This window comes from Trichomycterus rosablanca, chromosome 27 (assembly GCF_030014385.1).
Source record: "Trichomycterus rosablanca isolate fTriRos1 chromosome 27, fTriRos1.hap1, whole genome shotgun sequence".
NCBI classification, from domain to species: domain Eukaryota; kingdom Metazoa; phylum Chordata; class Actinopteri; order Siluriformes; family Trichomycteridae; genus Trichomycterus; species Trichomycterus rosablanca.
In genome coordinates this window covers 14,449,695-14,469,881 of record NC_086014.1, presented here as the reverse complement: position 1 = coordinate 14,469,881, position 20,187 = coordinate 14,449,695, and the positions used below count along the sequence as shown (strand labels likewise).

General features: G+C 44.2%; 1 protein-coding gene across 5 annotated transcripts in view; it reads right to left on the bottom strand.

Moving 5' to 3' along the window:
- mxi1 (max interactor 1, dimerization protein) overlaps nt 1–20,187 on the bottom strand; it is a 39,559-nt gene that overhangs the window by 5,578 nt on the left and 13,794 nt on the right. For 3 of the 5 annotated variants that reach the window (XM_062989577.1, XM_062989578.1, XM_062989579.1), the window contains exons 2-4: nt 19,768–20,144; nt 14,534–14,636; nt 9,348–9,377 (exon numbers count right to left, since the gene is read on the bottom strand). In XM_062989577.1, coding sequence (XP_062845647.1) covers nt 9,348–9,377; nt 14,534–14,636; nt 19,768–20,008 — 374 coding nt within the window. In that variant the 5' untranslated portion in view covers nt 20,009–20,144. Of the gene's footprint in view, nt 1–9,347; nt 9,378–14,533; nt 14,637–16,735; nt 17,159–19,767; nt 20,145–20,187 lie in introns of those variants that run through there. The other 2 variants (XM_062989582.1, XM_062989581.1) reach the window with 2 other exon arrangements.

Below are 20,187 nucleotides of genomic sequence, written 5' to 3'. Positions count from 1 at the left end.
ATCAGGTTCAAGGCTACCAGCTGCACCAGTTAAAACGCTCCAGGATTCAACCAGTTGCTCCTGAAGCTTGCTGGTGGCGTTCAAGAGGTACCCTGGCGGTGGTGGGGTTTGAACCAGTGACCTTTTGATTACTAGTCCAGTACCTTAACCACTAGGCTTCAAATCTCGGCTCTGCTACCGGTCGGCTGGTCGCCCCTAGACAAAATCGTCCGCTAGTCCGCTGGGTGGGAAAAGACTGGACTAAAAAAAGGGCGGGGTCTTCGACGCCGTGTAAGGACCCTGGTTAGTAGCCCGAGGCGCCGGTACAGAAGTGGAGGAACGTGGAGATCAGCGTGTGACTCTCACGCCGATCCACCAAAGTACGGGGGCAAATAAGAAGGAGTCGGTTGAGTGCACACGTCAGAGGGAGGGCGTGTCAGGAGAATATACCCTCCTCAGACACAATCAGGGTCTCCAGCAGAGAAAGAGGAACTGGCTACGACTAATTTGGGAGAAAAAGGAAGGAAGTAATAAGGCCTGGCACCTGTATGCAAAATTCTGACCTCAACTGTCATGCTGGACGATCCAGCGCTTGCTCAACGTTGTGAGCACCTCACTGTATTGCTAAACCAGCTAAGACGTGACGCCACACAGCGAGCGCCCAGCCAGGGACCCTGGTCACGCGTCAGACGGAGCAATAAATCATCCGACCCCAATTAAACCTGTTCTCCTGTCCTGCAAGCAGGCCGGCCATCCAGTTCAGAGCAGGAAGTGTTTTGCCAGGCAAATGGTGACCGGCGACACGGCGCTCGGCGTACGACGCGAGTGGCCGCTCGCGTTACGAAACCCAGATTCGACACGCTTTCCAAATCATGACGGGAAGTCCGCGAGGGTGTGTTAACCCTTCAAAACCGGCTGTAATACTAGCAAAGCCGTCGGTTCCCACCCTGGCTTGTGTAAGAAACTATGACTAAGTGTTTCAGGGTTTTTCTGTTTGCGTGTTTTTGTTATTCAGGCACAAAAGTGGAATCATTTAGCTACAGCATACGGTGTGGGCGTGGCTCTGAGAGGATCATTAGGGTTAAAATGCTAGTTGTTGTCGTGAGTTGGGCTAATCTGGCTAATCAAGGGCTACCAACCGAAACCGTACAGTATTTACACACACCTACGGTGGCTTACGATCTCGACATACTGGTTTCTCATTTCAACGTATGTTTTCAGCTCAGGCTGTTTAGAAGTGACTACGTTAGACGTGAGCTAATGCCAATCTCTGGAATGTCTGATTACTTATTTACTTTCTACATTTATATCAAGGTCTCCTACATTAAGTCCCCTACTTTCTAAATGTATATTCAAGTCCCCTACTTTCTTAAGGTATATCTAAGTCCCCTACTTTTCAAGTTCTTTACTCACTAAGTCCCCTACGTTCAGTCCCCTTAAGTCCCCTACTATCCAAGCCCCCTACTTTCTAAATGTATATCCAAGTCCCCTACTTTTTAAGTTCCCTACTTACTAAGTCCTCTACTATCCAAGTCCCTGCTATTCAAGTCCCCTACTTTCTAAATGTATATCTAAGTCCCCTACTTTTCAAGTTCTTCACTCACTAAGTCCCCTACGTTCAGTCCCCTTAAGTCCCCTACTATCCAAGCCCCCTACTTTAATGCATATCTAAATCCCCTACTATCCAAGCACCCTACTTTCTAAATGTATATCCAAGTCCCCTAGTTCCCTACTTTCTAAGTCCCCTACTATTCAAGTCCCCTATTATCCAAGTCCCCTACTATCCAAGTCCCCTACTATCCAAGTCCCCTACTATCCAAGTCCCCTACTATCTATGTCCAACACTTGCTAAGTTTCCTACTATCCTAGTCCCCTACTTTTTACATTTATATCTAAGTACCCTACTATGTAAGTCCCCCACTTTCTAAGTCCCCTATTTTTAAGTCCCCCACTATCTAAGTCCTCTGCTATCTAAGTCACCTACATTAAGTCCCCTACTTCCTAAATATATCTAAGTCCCCTTAAGTTTCCTACTTTCTAAATTCCCCTACTATCTAAGTCCCCTATTTTCTAAACGTATATTTAAGTCCCCTATTTTTTAAGTCCCCTACTATCTAAGTCCCACACTTTCTAAGTTGGCCAATTTCTAAATGTATATCAAAGTTATTTGCTGTTTATATTGGCTATGTCTCAAAAGGAATGGATGAGACCTATCCAAAAAACCAAACCCACTGCGACCCTGACCAGGATAAAGCGGTTGTTAGCGAGTGTGTAAGAGTTCAGCATCAGCTCTTGGAAATCAATAGAAATTGACTGTTCCCGTTTACCAATCAAGCTCCTCGTTTTTATTTTAATTTTTATTTGTTCCTTTAATGACGTTTATCAGCGTGATCGCTGTAATTTAGTTTCTCTTTTCATTCACGATAACCCGGCGCCGAGAAAAGCACCACACACGCCCGAGTTTCATAGTAAAGGTGAATTCCAGACTTTCTGTTCTACAGGTGAGGGCATTCCACAAGGGTGTATCCTGAGTCCACGTGGACAGCAGTGCGTGGGCGGCGAGCGTGTCCCAGAATAGCTCTGACGCTCCTCCACTGATCTGTGTGAATGACACTCCATCTGCAGCACGATTACACAACACGCCGCTCGGCTTCCCGTAAATCCACGAACGCGCCACGTACGCGGCTTTCTGATAAAAACACCCACGATGCACTGCCTGGGATCGCCGTTTCTGTACGTCCTCGGGCTGAATCACTCCAGAACTCACATGGCATCCTTCAGTTTTATACAGAGGGCAGGGGAAAAGCACACTGTCGGAAACAGACTTCAATATTCATGGCTTTATTTATGGATTTGAGTCGCTACGTCATGTCGTGCTTATAATACGTCATAAACAGGCCGTGCCTGAAGGAGGGTAGGCTGATCGTCGGTGTGCTTGACTTATTTAACCTCGTGCACACTATTCTTTACTATTTACACCTTACTGACTCAATATCTCCAATAACCGACACTAAATGCGCTTTCTGGCGGCCGTGAACCTGAGAAACGACGCTGCTGCTAATTAGCATTAATTATCGCTCACGTTTTCTATCTGACTAAGCACAGCAGTGATGAACACGCTGGAACATTGCTAATCCAAGCGCACACACACTCACAACACACACACACGTCCACATCATCATATAGACATGTTCAGACTTGTTCTGTAACACACACACACACACACACACACACACACGTCCTCTTATCAGTATCACAGTCCTGACACATCCTTACACTTAACACACACACACACACACACACACACACACACACACACACACACACACCCTGTCTGGACCCCCCCAGACTGGTACGTTTAGCTGGGTGTACAAGCTGGAAGCTTTTCCCGCCACAAGTACAGTGATCGGTCTTTCCACTGGTCAGCAGTGGATTCCTGCATACATACAGCTTTATCTTATATAGCAGATCACACTACACTCTCTGTATTCCTCCACCACTGCCAGTAAATACTAGACACGGCGGTTTATGAAGCCAACATTTCAGTAGCTCGAGCAATTCAGGATTAAGGGCCTCGCTCAAGGGCCCAACAGTAGCGACAGTAGCAACTGACATTTAAGAGTGAACACGAATCGAGCAATTGAGGATTAAGGGCCTCGCTCAAGGGCCCAACAGTAGCAACAGTAGCACCTTACATTCAAGAGTGAACATGATTCAAGCAATTGAGGATTAAGGGCCTCGCTCAAGGGCCCAACAGTAGCAACTTAAACTTAAGAGTGAACACGATTAGAGCAATTGAGGATTAAGGGCCTCGCTCAAGGGCCCAACAGTAGCAACAGTAGCACCTTACATTCAAGAGTGAACATGATTCAAGCAATTGAGGATTAAGGGCCTCGCGCAAGGGCCCAACAGTAGCAACTTGGCAACCTTCTGATTAGTCAGATTATCACTCAGAATTAAGGCGCCTCAGTAGGAGCATTTTAAGGGATCTAATAATTTAGACACACCCTCTTCTCGGGTCATACAGTGTGTGACCCCGTGTGTGTGTGTGTGTGTGACCCTGTGAGTGTGTGTGTGTGTGTCTCATGTGTAACCCACAGGGACCACACACAAGTGTACGGCCGCGTCGTCAGGTTCACTTTCATCGTATTTATTTTTTTGGTCTAATGCACGTGAATGCGACGGACGCATGCATGCGAGTGTGAATGCGACTTCTGGAAATGCAGGCGTGCAGGTGTGGGTGCGCTCGACACCCCGCTCTGACCCACTTATACAGGAGCGCGCTGGAGGAAGCTCTGTTGCTATGCAGCGTGATGAGAGGTTCTTCCCTATAGGTGGGAGACGGGCTCGTCTCGGGAATCGGTGACTTGGCAGCAACAGTTTAGGGAAGGTCCTGACTGTGTTCCTGTGCACAAAGCAAGAAACTCCAGTGTCCTGCACAGAGGCCTGACCTCAGCCCCAATAAACGGCTCTGGGATGAACTGGAACATCGACTAATCGATCAGTGCCCAGCTGTACTGAACGGGCACAAATTCCCACACACTTACACCTGACATTTTGCAGACGCTTTTATCCAAAGTACTGTGAATAAACAAGGGTTAAGGGCCTTGCTTAAGGGCCCGACAGTGACCAGCTGACAGTGGTAGGGCTTGAACCAGCAACCTTCTGATTACTAGTCCAGTACCTTAACAGCCAGGCTACACCTGCCTACACCTGGACACCTGAGCCATGGTCAGGTATCCAAATTAACCAAGACTAAATTAAATCAGCACCCAGTCATACAAGCGCTGTAATTTTTTCACTGAAAGGGGCACAAATTCCCACACACAGACATACCTCAATGTCCAATGACTGAGCGAGGGTTAAGGGCCTTGCTCAAGGGCCCAACAGGAACAACCTGGCAGTGGTGGGGCTTGAACCAGTGACCTTTTGATTACTAGTCCAGTACCTTAATCGGGACGTCTGATGAGCTCACGGTCAGGTGTCCAAATACTTTTGACCACATTGGTCTTGGTTGTATAGCGTCCAGATTAAATGCAATCAGCACCCAGTAAGCAATTGAGTGTTAAGGGCCTTGCTCAAGGGCCCGACAGTGACAAGCTGACGTGATGAGGCTTGAACCAGCGACCTTTCGATTACTAGTCCGTACCCTAAGCGGCACGTCTGATGAGCTCACGGTCAGGTGTCAGACCTACACAGACATACATTTAGCAGACGCTTTTATCCAAAGCAACCAACAGTACTGTGACTAAGCAACTGAGAATCAAGGGCCTTGCTCAAGGGCCCAACAGGGACAACCTTACAGTGGTAAGTGGCTTGAACCAGCGACCTACTGATTACTAGTACAAATACTTTTGGTCACATTGGTCTTGGTTGTATAGTATTAGTATTAGTCATGGTTTCACTGAAATGGGCACATTGGCATGGAACACACCGAACACGCACGTGAAAACAGGAAACACAGCGTGCCGATGTGTGTGTGTGTGTGTGTGTGTGTGTGTGTGTGTGTGTGTGTGTGACGGCTGTTACCAAAGAGCAAGCCCATCGTAAGCTGCTTTCACTGGCCAAGATAAGCTGAAATTACACACACACACACACACACACACACACACACACACAAACACACACACACACACACACACTTACACACTTCTACAGAACTAACTGTGCCAGTAAGGCTGCAGGAACAGAACAGCAACAGCAACAATAAATAAACACACACACACACACACACACACACACTTACACACTTCTACAGAACTAACTGTGCCAGTAAGGCTGCAGGAACAGAACAGCAACAGCAACAATAAACACACACACACGCACATACACCCAAAATAACAGGTTGTACCATTTACTGCCATGTCATTATCGTGTGTGTGTGTGTGTGTGTGTGTGTGTGTGTGTACTGTAATCATTACATTGCAAGCCTTCAAACCACCAACCAGCTGATTACTGACAAATTCCACTTATTAGAAATAAGACCTGACGCACTACACGTGACTAACCATGCCAACACACCTAAGGGCGGTGGTAGCTCAGCGGTTAATGATCAGAAGGCTGCCAGTTCAATCCCCACTTAAAAAGTTGCCCCGATTAACCCTTAATTGCTCGCGTGGTATTTCTGTGTGCTCAATTCCAGAGAGGTGAATGTGAATGTGAACATACGCTGGCAATCTCGCCCACAGGCCTGAGTGGGTAGAGCCGTGTGGAATGTGGGCTAACAGGAGTGAGCGTGTGGGCACTCCTGACAGTACAAAGTGTACAAAACCAACGATACGGATACGTCGCAAATCAGGCCATCACACACACACACACACACACACACACACACACACACACACACACACGTCTGTCGATTCCAACCAACAGCATCGACAAAAGTATTGGGACGCCCTTCGAATGACTAATTACGACAGTTTCTAACCGATGTAATAAATCAATCATATACAGGAGATCATAGGCTTCTGAGTTGGCAGAAACAGTTTAGGGAAGGCCCTGACTGTGTGTCCAGTGTCCTGCACAGAGCCCTGACCTCAACAGCTCTGGGATGAACCGGAACACCGACTGATCAATCAGCGTCCAGCCATACAAACACAAACGCTGTCGTATTTTGACAGAATGGGCACAAATTCCCACACACGGACATACAAGGTCCAATGAGAAGCAATTGAGGGTTAAGGGCCTTGCTTAAGGGCCCAACAATGACAACCTGGAAGAGGTGAGGCTTGAACCAGCGACCTTTCGATTACTAGTCGAGTACCCTAACCGCTGAGATCTTTCGGTCACATTGGTCTTGGTTGTATAGCGTCCAGATTAAATTAAATCAGCGCCCAGCTATACAAATGCTGTCATTTTTTTACTGAATGGGCACAAATTCCCATACACAGCCATCATTTAGTCATTTCCAGTTCCCTATTACTTATCTACCTGTTACTTGTTTACTGCCAGATTTTAAAATAACATATTTTTAAAAGGTCAAAAGACGAGGGACGGCAAACATTTCCATTCAGGGGTGCTTTTGTGCCTTTCATCTTTTCCTCCTGTCCCCCTCCGCCACGTTTCTTCCTGGTCTTCATATATATACCGTACAGACGTTTATCAGAACTGAAATCTCTCTCGTGTGTGTGTGTGTGTGTGTGTGTGTGTGTGTGTATGTGTGTATTGAAATGGTGCAAGTTTGCGCTTGCTGATTACATCCTGGAAGCGAACAGTTTGCGTCTCGCCACTTCCTGTTCCTCTTTATTCTTCAGTCTGCTGTCTGTTCTCACACTTCAAAGAGCATTATGTCAAACCCCAAACCCCAAACCACTTTGTTCTGATGCAGAATTAGGGGTGAAGGCACGGTTTCTCTTCACACATCCGTGCAGGGAAATGTTTCCCACTTCTCGTCTTTTAACCCGACTGATATCACACAAACTCAAACGCCTTATAGTTCCTCATTACTACTGATGGTAACTTCTCTGTGCCCATTCGAATAGGTCTAGTTTGATTGACACAGTGGCTGTGTTGCCATCATTGTGTAAAAAAAACTCTCAACTTATGCTGACAAAAAAAATTGGCTTGATGGTCAGAAAAAATATAAGAATCATTAAATAACTGCTGTTATAAAGAGTGGTCAATAATAACACATTATTATTATTATTTATATTATTATTATTATTATTATTATTAATATTATTATTATTATTTATTTTATTATTATTATTTATATTATAATTTCTTTATTATTATTATTAGTTTTATTATTATTATTAGTTTTATTATTATTTATATTATTATAATTGGTTTTATTATTTATATTATTATTTATATTATTATTTTGTATTGATATTAATATTTTAATTATTATTATTATATTATTATTATAATTTATATTATTATTATTATTTTTATTATTATCTTTATTATTATTATTATTATTAAAGATAAGTAACTTAAGGTTTGGGCTTTATTAAAAGTCATTTTAAATAAAAATAAAAATAATCCCAGAGTAGTTTGATCCAGCGCTGCACTTGTTTACATATTTGGTTTTTTATTGGATGGCTATAAAACCATTAAAACCGCTCTGTTAAAAACTATTATTATTATTATTAAAAGTTGTCACGTGGTCATAGTGTTTCTCCAAAACATCCCGTCTTCTGTTCGGCTCTTCAGGCTTGTAGATGCTGCCAAGTGTTCCTAATAAACTGCTCAGTGAGTGTGTACCTGTGAGTGTAGGAATTATTTTCGGTTCCTCGCACCGACACACCAAAAAAAAACCATGTTACTAACTCGCTGCCAAACAGCCGAACCGGTCGATGCGGAGAGAGAAAAGAGATGAAGAGATGAAAGAGGACGCGGAGACCTCGAGGAGAAATATCACATCCGTATCGGTAAGCCTGGGAGGAAACAATAGCACCATATTTGACTTCCTGTCTGCGCCGAGCTGGCGGTTTTGGCGAGAAGTGGCGTGACATCAGCGCGTCTGCCGTTGACACGCTGCGCCCGACCGCTATCTCGCTCAACCAGCTGGCCGAGACGGAGACGAGCGGGTACGTGCTCGCGCCCGGCGCGTGGGCCTGTTTGCAGTTTTGTGGTTCTTGGTGTCCCTCTGTAACCCTGACTGAACCACGCTGGGTGTTACACGGTGTTGAAAACAGGCAGAACGTGGACAGTTGGACTCCACGTGTGGTCATCATGCTCAGGAACAGATAACAGCCTCGATTGGAGATCCTGGGGTCATGTGTGCTACACGTATGCACGACTGAGGTCTACATTTTGCCCCTATCGACCTTTCTGACCCTAAATGTATGGATAAAAGTGCACAATCAGCACTGGACATGTAAACATCACCGGATCTATAGCTGACCTAAGCAATCTATATCATATCTGATCAAAACTATATGGACACCTGACCACGAGCTTGTTGGACACACTATTCCAAAACCACAGGCATTAAACTAGACCAGACCCCCTTTTTCTAGCTCAAGTTTTTTTTTTAAAAAGGTCTGGCTCCAAAGTTCCAATTCATCCCAAACCGCTGACGGAAAATTGAAAGCACGTGAGGATTTTATCCACCTGTTAGCAGCGATGTGTCCAAAACAACCGAGCTCAACAAGGAGGAGCGTCCGTAGACTTTCGATTTTAGTAGGCTAAGTTAGTGGGATAAAGTTCACCGATGCTCTCTGATCTGTAGCAGAAAATAAGTCGTGTGGAAAGAAGTGGTCGGTCACCTCTAGGTCACTGATAAGATGGACACTGATCAGCCAAAACATTAAAACCCACCTTGTTTCTACACTCACTGTCCATTTCATCAGCACTGTGTAGTTCTACAATTACTGACTGCTTGATTTGTGTGTCGGTGCGCTCTGCTGGTTTGTACTCACCGATTTTTCTCCAGCTCGTTGTGTGTGGACCTGCGGGGAAACAGGACGGACACGGTTATATAAAACCAAGACAGGAAACCGAGCGGCAACAATAGTTTCATCTGAGAATAAAACAATGCAGCTTTTCACTAATCGGATTTAAATCCCTGATAAAGTCTAATTAAAGGTATATAAATTGTTTGTCCTGTTGGTGCACACCCACTTCAGATTGAAGGCAGAATCCCAGATGACTTCCTACGTATCCGTATTCCATATTTTAACATCCCAGGTAGTGCACTAATGTGAAGCTATTCGGGGTTCTCAGTGTAGGATGTGTTTTTACATACAGCTAAAAGCTCATGAGTTATTTTACCTCCAGTTGTGGTTCAAAAATTGGTAACATGGAGACAGGAGAGGATGCTGGACGTGGCAGAAATGAAACAACAGACCAAATTAGGAACAAGTTAAATAGAGGAACGGAAGAGCCCAGGCTCAAGACGGTCTGAGCATGTGCAGAAGAGGGATGAGAGAGATGTTCAGGACAGGACGAGAGACAGAGACAGATGATCCCCTGTTGTGACCCATAATGGGAACAGCCAAAAGAAAAAGAAAATACAACCACCACGATCAGTATCTAGTTAGGCTTGGAGGACTGCCAGTGAAGTTTGTGGTCAATTACTAACCAAGCTGTGCAAACTAAGCACTGGTACACAATAAAACAGCACAAACGTACTAAAGCCTTTAATTCAGACTGTTCCTATTTTTATGCACAGGATCAGTCTGAATTATTTATTATTAGTATTTAATTATTTATTAGTATTTTAACGTCATGTTTTACACACGTTGGTTACACTCATGACAGGTCAGGTAGTTACTGCTTACACATAATTCATCAGTTCAAACACAGTCATGGACGATTTTGTATCTCCAGTTCACCTCACTTGCACGTCTTTGGACTGTGGGAGGAAACCAGTGAAAACCGTGTACCAGTGCTCAGTTTGACATCTGATTAAAAAAGCTGGCATAACCGTAGTCAGTTTTTCATCTGCAGTTCTACATGCGACACATCACAAGAGGCACCACACGAGGATCTGGACCCGAGCCCGTTTTAAACAGAATTATCTCCCCGATCTGATCAGATCAGAAAGAACGAACGGTCCGAGGTCCCCGCCGGTCCGGAGGGTCCGGCAGACCGCGCGGACGTTTGTTTTTCATCCGGGGTGGACCAAAAACCAGGGTGAAAAGCGCGAGAGCAAACAGACCGGGATGTGACAGGACGGAAGACACTGGGGAGAACATGTGCGTGAAAATCCTGCAGCTCCTCGTCTCAGATCTGCACCATTTATCTTCTGTATTCACGCTCGCCATGGTTTGATAGCGAGATTAAAGTATCTACTAGCCACACACACACACCCCACACACACTTTTCCCACACACACACACACACACACACACACACACACACACACACACACACACACCAAAAAAGTACACCATGTTCCCTTTAGTGCAAATGTGCTCGTTTAGGATGTACACTATATGGGCAAAAGTATTAGGGCACCCCTACTAATCTAGACTCAAGTGTTTCAGCCAAAACAATCCAATTATATAAAGGACAAATGCTTCCAATTTGCATTAACAGTTTAGGGAAGGCCCTTTCCCATTCCAGTATGAAGCAAAGCTCAGTTTATAGAACCTCTAGTTGCCTACACAGAGCCCTGACCTCAGTCTCACTGAACAGCTTTAGGCTGTTGTAGCCTAGTGGTTAAGGAACTAGACTTGTAATCTAAAGGTCATTGGTTTAAACCCCACCACTGCCAGGTTGTCACTGTTGGGCCCTTGAGCAAGGCCCTTAACCCTCAGGTTTGGATAAATAAATCAACCTTTGGATAAAAGCATCTGCTAAAAATCAAAAATGTTAATGTAAAATGTACAAATGTTGTCATCTTTTGACTAAACGGGCACAAATCCCCACAGACATACTTCAAAATCTCAATGTGAGGTCAATGTGTTTTAATGCCATTTGTTTATTGAATTCGGATGCCTGACATGCTTATGCTCGGGTGTCCAAATACGTTTGGCCATATAGTGTAGCAAGCAAACTTCACAAAAGCAAACATGTCCGGGTTCATCGACTACAAAGAGGACGCAGAACTTTGCGTGCAGTTTATTCATGTCTAAACTATTCCTAAATATTCTGTATTTGGACAAAAGGAGTAAGCAGTGCTGTACCTTACACCCCTACACAACCCTAAATTCCTTGGCGGGCCCGAACGCACGACCGCTTGGAACCAAATCGAAAAGCGTAACGCTGAAACCGCCTCCAGCTGATAATCCTGAAACAGCTTCGCCCACCCGCGGGACGGCGATACGCGCTATTATCATCCTAATCGCTGTTTGCCTGCGCTCATTACGCCTCTATTGTGGTCAGCAGAACTGGCGCGCTCGCAGGTATTCCGGAAGATCAGATAGCGCCCGGCGGCCCGGCATTCTTTCTCCCGGCACATGAGTGTTTACGTGTCTGCGCAGTCCTGACATCGGTCGTCAAGATGTCTGGAGCTCAGAACAGCAGAAAGTTGAGAAAACACCCCCCCCCCCCCACCTCCTCCTCCCCAAACACACACACACATGTACACATAGAACAACAGAGCGTGCAGACGCTGGCTGGCACGCAATCGACTGCAGTCATCTGGAGGCTTTTCGGCTCGAGTGACACCGGCTTACAGAGCGAGAAATGCTTTCCATTAAAGGAACATCGAGACGTTTCTCTAAATATATCGATTCTATTGATCAGTCTTCCCTTTTCAATCCAGTCTAGTACTATACTCGGCTATAACTAGGGACAACTGTAGCCTAGTGGTTAAGGTACAGGACTAGTAATCAGAAGGTTGTGAGTTCACAGCCAGGGCCTGTTGGGCCCTTATCCCTCAATTGCTTAGACAATATACTGTCACAGTACTGTACGAGAGTCACGCACTGCCATCCGCCATCAATCTCCCCAAGCGCAGGCACCTCAACCGGCCAGCAGGGGTCGCAATCGCAGGTCGACGATTTATCCGGGCTTGGGACCAGCACTAAGGGTGCACTGATGTGTGCTTCCCGCCCCATATTCCAATAGCTAGGTTCATGTACCACTATGTGCCTTCTGTATTAGTGAGCACAGTCTGGGATTCAAACACAGGTTCACACGAGCTAATTCACTTATCCCAAAGCTTATTTAGGAAACTTGCATTAAATAAATCCCAAATATAGGTTACAGTACTGGATTAATAATCAAAAGGTGGCTGGTTTGAGCCTCACTACTGCCAGGTTGTCACTGTTGGACCCTCGAGTCCTTAAGACAGTATACATACATACATACAAATAAATAAATAAATAAATATAACCTAAGTAATATGTACGGAATGCTTTCTGAAAACGGTTCCAGACACTTAACAGAGACAGATGGCTTCAATTAAATCCCTATTAAAATTAAAGTTTAAACAGAAAATACATCTCAGGCTACTCTGGCGCTCCGCGAGCGGCATATAAAGTAGCTACGGATTCAGAGAAAACTCCCAGAATACCAAGCATAAGCGCTGCAGACAGTGTGCTATGTTTCCCACCGCATATACAATCTGTTTAAGGTTCGTGTGTGTCCGAGTTTCAGGATTGAAATTTATCGACGGTCCCTAAGTGCTGCAGCGGTGCTGCCCTTTGACAATCAGCTGACCAGCTGCACAAGCCAAATGCAACAACGTCGTATTTTCTATCATGCTGTTGCTGTTGCGGATCGCTTTAACCAAGCTGCAATAAAAATAAAAGCATAACGTTTATACGGTAGTCACCGGACAGCCCGGCAGCGCTGCAAAACCGCGCACGCAAGACACGGTTCCTAAAATAGAGCGGACACTCGGGTTTGACGATGCAGATATAAAAATATCTGGATCTGTGTATTTTTGTGTTGTGTACACAGACAGCATGCTGGTTTTATTCAGAAAGATTCCGTCCAGGTCACCCTGGCAGGCGTGCCGTAAATACAGCAGCTAAGGGCTCGGGGGAAAACTCCTTGCGTCGCAGCAAATCCTCAACATCCAAACATGCAAACATTTGCAAGATGGTCAGGATTTCCTGCTGCCTCTATATCGCATTAGGGACCGGAGGAGAACTCCGAATGTTGAATTTGTTTACGTTTGTGGCTGCAGCAGCGCTGCAGATGCAAACGAACCCACAGCGGCCCTGAACGATCAGGCTAGCAGCTCTAAAGCAACACTTATGCACAATAGCAGTGCTTGCGATGATGGCACGCTTGTGCTGCGCGCTTTCTAATGACCGGTTCATGCTGCACTATATAATCGGGACAATTTTACTGCATTTAGCGAGAGCTTTGATCTAAAGCAGCCTACAATAATGTCTGAATATAATGCAAAGCAAATGAGAGGCTGGACAGTGACAACTTGGCAGTGGTGGGGCGTGAACCAGCAGCCTTTTGATGACTTTGTGGGGTGCTCGAGAACAGGGAACAGTGGCCGCTGCACTGACCTGGGTTTGAGCTGAGGCCATGCCACCGGCCTGTAAGACAGTAAGACAGTGGAGGATTAAATAAAGCATAGCATGTTCCTCTATTCCTCTGAACATGTTAAAGATCTGTGTTAGAAGACACGGTAGCACATGGGTTCAAGCACGCATGTGTTAGCCAGCAGCCCTCTGAGGCCGGTGTGGGTGTCACGCATGTGGCTGAGATTCAGATCGCAGAAACGGATCAGATATTTACAAAGTATGAAGGGGAAATTGGTTAAAAAATGGAATCAGTGCTTTGGCATAAGGATGTCCGGAGAACAGAGATAAATCGGATATACAAATTATGAAGAGAAAAGTGGTTAAAAAAAAGAATTGGTGCTGGATATTTACAAATTATGAAGGAAAAAGTGGTTAAAAAATTTAATTGGAACAGAGAACAGAGATGAATCAGATATACAAATTATGAGGGGGGAAAAGGGTTAAAAATGGAATCAGTGCTTTGGCATAAGGAACAAAGATGTTATCAATGTAGCTAGATAGATGGTAGCTTTTAATTCCTCTTGCTGACTTTGTTTTTGTACTTTTTTTAATCAGAATTCACATTTATTTACAAATAAAATCAATACAATCTGAAGCTGAACTGAAACTGAAACTGTGGCGCTTAGTTCTGGCTGAATGTAAAGACGTAAGACGGGCTGATCGCTCACCTGTTGTGATTGCTGTTGTGCTTTTTGTTGCGGAACTTTCTTTGTCTCTGGTAGCTGGAGCTCTGAATCGACGGGAAGGTCGAGGCGTAGCCGTGTTCACACTCTGAAAGAGAGACGTCGCGGTCAGAAAGAGGAATGGCAGCGTTAGCAGCAAAACCACCTTCACGGGTTTGAAAAGTGCTGATTTTAAACTTTTATACATAAATAAGACCTTTCTAAACACATTATAGATCCAAATTTCAACACTTGGTGATGTAGCCTCGGTTTACTGTTAAATATAAACTGATTTGGTGCACTAAGGGATATATTATTTTATAACAACCCTATAACAAAACATAAATATCTTCAGTATCACTAACATACCTCCAAAAAACAGTATTGACCAACATTTTCAAGAATAATAACTATTAAAACATTATTAATACTGGTAAAAGAAAACTAATCCTTCTTAAACATCTTAAATATAAAACTATGAACAATTAGTCACAAAATTATGCAAATGCGACACGACAGATCAAAGTTTCAGCGCATGAACTGCATTACGACCAATAAGCTTTATTTACAAAGCGCCTCTCATCAGCCGGGACACGTCTTCACCACGTAGCAATGCAAACCCAGAGCAGTTTATGTTTTACAGCACATCTTCATCTCATATAAACAAAACTGATTGCAGTGGAGCTCCAAAAATGCTTCAGAGAGCACAAGCCCGGCGCAGACGACCGGTGTTTTTCAGTTCCCTCATGATTGGCGTCTAGACTCGGCGGGTGTCCGTCACGAGGGCTCGTTCAGAGACGGGATTTCTTCGGTCACTGATCAGTCTCGGAGTCTCGGGATGTTTTTCCACTGCTGTGCTTCATGAGCAGCCTGCAGTATCAAACGCTCCTCGTACTTCTACTTCTTCCTTCCTGTTTACTTATTTTCTGCAGACTGTTTGATCAGTTGAAGCTTTTCAGTGAAGCTTTGATCATGCTCTGTATTAAACAGGTCTTGAGCTCAGCAAACAATCTCTCAATCAACACTATTCTGGCTGTTACGTATAGCGTCATATACAGGGCTGTTGTTAAGAACTAGGCTTTATGGAAACGTTACAGGCCTGATGGTGGCAAGTTTGAGCCTTTTATTCATATCGGTTAGTGCCGTATCAGCTTTGTTACTAAATCAGTGAATCCCAAATCACAAAGCAGAGGCAGACGTGAAGGATAAACAATTAGAAAAACATAAACTATTCAGTTTCACTAACATACCTCCAAAAACCACTACTGACCAACATTTACAATAATAATAATAACTATTAAACAAATCCAGTACATTGTTACTGACAGCATTAAAGCTGGTTTATCTTCAACAGACCTACAGTTTTACATCTTACATTTGCAGCACTTAGCAGATGCCTTTATACAAAGCGACTTGCAATCATGATTGAATACAATTCAAGCAATTGAGGATTAGGGGCCTTGTTCAGGGGCCCAACAGTGGCGACTTGGTGGTGGTGGGGCTTGTACCAACACTATAGAATAGTGCGATATTGGCCTGAACTGTTGAATAAAGGCACTAGTGATCAAAAGGTCGCTGGTCCAAGCCCCGCCACTGCCAGGTTATCACTGCTGGGCCCTTGAGCAAGGCCCTTAACCCTTAATTGCTTAGACAGTATACTGTTACAGTACTGGTAGTCGTTTTGGATAAAAGATAAATGTAAGGATAGATTTTGCATATGAAAACAATGGCATCACAGATGTAGAATATTTATATTTTAAGGATCTATGTATGGAAGACTGATGGGACACAGTTTGACAGAAATCTACTAGAGCAAAATAATAACTAGTTAGACAGTTAGTTGTTGACAACATGCCATCAAATCTAAATCAATCTAATTCAATAGAAAAAGTGTGTGTGGGGTAGTTTCACTCTATACTACACTAAAGTGGATCATGATGGTTGTATATAAACTATAAATCAAAGGTGGACGACCTAAAGGTTTTATATTGGTCATAAAAAAGCACATAATGATATTTTAGTGATGAGCCACCCAACACATGACCAGGTTCACTTTCGTTTCTAATCCATATACTGAATAACAACACAATGAAGCACTTTTCTGTGCACAAACAAATTCACTCAAATAAAATAACAGCTTAACAGAGTGATTATTGTAGATATGATTACATTAGTCATGATTAAAGCAGTAAAATAAACACACATTACCTCTTTCTCTTCTCTCCAAATACTCAGCAGCTTCCAGTAAAGTCTGAATGTTCAGCACTGCGCTCATATTGTTCCACTGAGCTGAACTGTACAGCACGATCTATCACTAATAACAGCAGATTTATACTAAATACTGATATTATATCACACTGAGCTCGAATATAAAGATTTAAGCACGTGTGTGTGTGTGATTATTTGTATTATTTGACTCTGAAGCTCGACCTGAATGCAGTCCTGCACAGCGCCACCGACTAGAGATGATCAAAACGATATAAAGTCCTCACACGCTCCACGACACCGCGGTTTTCTATTAAAATACTAAAAGTTAATAAAATCAGCGACTAAAAACGGTATAAAAACGAATAAAAACGATAGAAAATCAGACAGGACCTGCCGCGTACTGGTGCCTATCTATCTCTTCTCTCTTCCCCCCAGTTTGTTTACCTAGCTAACAGCTGAGCGGAGGGAGGCGAGTGCGCTTGCGCAAGACGAGCCCCAACGCAATGCATACTGGTACCTGTAGTTCTCCTAACATCGAGCCTTTCCCACGTAGCTCGCGAAGACTCACGACCATAATTAAATCTAATAAATACGTGCATCATTTATTAGACACTAATTAATAAAATTAATATAAAGATTATATTACAAATAAATAGAAATATATGCATAAATAAATCTAATAAATGCATTATTTTAGTCTCGTTTACATTTTCAGCATTTAGCAGACGCTTTTATCCAAAGCGACTTACAGTACTGTGACATTATATTGTCTAAGCAATTGAGGAATAAGGGCCTTGCTCAAGGGTCCAACAGTGGTAACCTGGGGCTTGAATAAGCAACCTGTCGCTTACCAGTCCAGTACCTTAACCACTAGGCTACTAGTCTCAAATCGAAGCACTCAATACTAGTTAACAAAACACAGAATAAACACAAGACGTGTTTAAACTACAGTAAATTTCCACTTCATTTCCATCTCCTGCTTTATCCTGGTCAGGGTCCAATTTACATTTACATTCTCAGCATTCTGTAGACGCTTTTATCCAAAGTGACGTACAGCACTGTGACAGAATACTGTCTAAGCAATTGAGGGTTGCTCAAGGGCCCAACAGTGGCAACCTGGCAGTGGCCGGGCTTGAACCGACAAGCTTTCGATTAGTAGTCCAGTACCTTAACTGCCAGGCTACAACTGTCCCACCCGGAAACACTTGGCATATAGTCAGAACACCCAGGACAGGGTGGCAGGCTATCAATCAATTATGTCTGTGTAGACGCCCGACTGGCCATCAGCACCTCTTAAGATTCGAACCCGGATCTCAGCGGTGGTAGGCTAGTGAAATAGACCACTACGCCACCAAAGCACCCCTATAATAATAAATTATATGACTAATATAAACATTAGTATTAGTATTTATTCATTATAGTAACTGAATCCACATGGTAACAAATAAACCATCACAAGTTAAAAACTAAGATCTTTGCATTTAATGTTTTTAATAAGAAACTTATATTTCACACTCCTGTGTTAGTTTGCATATATTATTATATTTATTCTTCATAAACAGTCGAAACTTTCACTTATTTAGAACGAGCGACCTCACAGTCACAGTTCACTCCAACTCCCATGATTCCTTTCTCTGGCAGGCTTCACCTGACCGGCCCGAGGCAGCCCCGGCAACACATGACGTCATAGGCATGACATCTCTCATTGGAGGAGGGCTGACGCGAGCGTGGGCTGGACCAGCGCCGGTGGACCAATCAGAGCAGAGGAAAGTTCTCACGCGGAGAACATGTGAGAGGCAGCACCAGGAAACAAATAAGGGAAGTTTAAGGTTTAAATCCCTCATCATCAAAATAAAAAGCGAAACGAAAAACAAGCCTCATTCCACTGAACCACACCTATCCTTTATCTAAATAAAGTTTTATAATCACTTTATCAAATAGAAAACGTACAAAATGTCTTCAGTTATTGCTTTTGACAGCTGAAAACAAGAATGAACTGCATCCATAACACATGCAAAAATATTCATCTACTAATTAATCTTATTAATTATACAGAAGAACAGAAGAAAAATGAATCTAGCTTTTATAGCACATGCCAGTCACTAACCCCTTGTAGAGTGTTGTAAAGCTTGCTTGACTGTAAACAGTCTCAGCCTAGTTCCAGATGTTTCCTGCTTATATGGGCACAGAGACGGCATTTCACCCTAGCCCCAAGCTGACACCTGGGATAAAATCCCTGCAGTGGGGTTTGAACCAGCGACCTTCTGCTTACTAGTCCAGCACCTTAACCAGCAGGCTACGACTGCCTGGTAATCAAAAGGTCGCCGGTTCAAGCCCCACCACCGCCACTGTTGGGCCCCTGAGCAAGGCCCTTAACCCTCAATTGCCCAAAAATCATGTTCAGTCATGACTGTAAGTTGCTTTGGATAAATGTGAAACCTTTTGAGATATGATGAACACTATCATTCAGATTGTTCTCATTTCAGTGTAAAGATGGTTCTTCTAACTAGAAGGGTGGCACTGTGGCTCACAGTAAGAAGGTCCTGGGTTCGATTCACAAGTGGAGCATGTTTGCATGTTCTCCCCGTGTCTGCTCAGTACAAACACGTGCAAGCGAGGTGAACTGACCGTGTTTGACATTAAACTTGCGAACTGATGAATCTCGTGTAAGCAGAGATCACCTGTTCCTGTCCCGAATGGAACCAAAGTGTGCAAAACATGACACTAAAATCCTAATAAATAAACCGTTAACCATAATAACTCAAGAGGAACCAGTGTATTCTCAATGTATGTAAATAACACGAGTGTTTATGAGATTCGGGCACTAAACAGCTCGTGAACAGACCCTATATGGGGTCTAGCCAAACTTCTACGCTCTTCTTTTGGTGAAGGTGCGCGCTTCCGATGCCAGTGCGCGCCCCCGATGCCAGCGCGCGCTCCTTTGTTGTCTACCTCAGAGGTCCATAATAACAGACGGAGCTCAAAGCCCCGAAATGAGATAAAAACAGTTAAGTGACTGAATCCCGACTTACTTCCATGGTTGTTCTCGGCGGTCTCGATGTAGCTGGCGGCCTGCAGCAGCACCTGCACGTTCTGTAGGAAAGTACTGATGGAGGATTCATCCGAACCGAACACCGAGCTGAACGGACAGCCGGCGGAGTCCTCCTCCTCCTCCTCCTCCTCCTCCTCCCGGCGCAGCTCCGAGCCCGGCTCCGACACGAACAACACCTCCTCGGCTTTAACATCCCGTCTGTGCCGCTCACTCCTCACCATGGTGCTTGTGTGGAAGTTTGCAGAACTCTGGAGTGATGAGCAGTGGGAGTGAGTGAGGGAGGATGAGCGCTCTGTACACTGAGGAGCATGGAAGAGTGATGAGAGAGCAGCAGGGTCCTAAAGCCCGACCGTGCACCTGTAACACAAACCACGCCCCCCAGATTTAAACCACGCCTTCA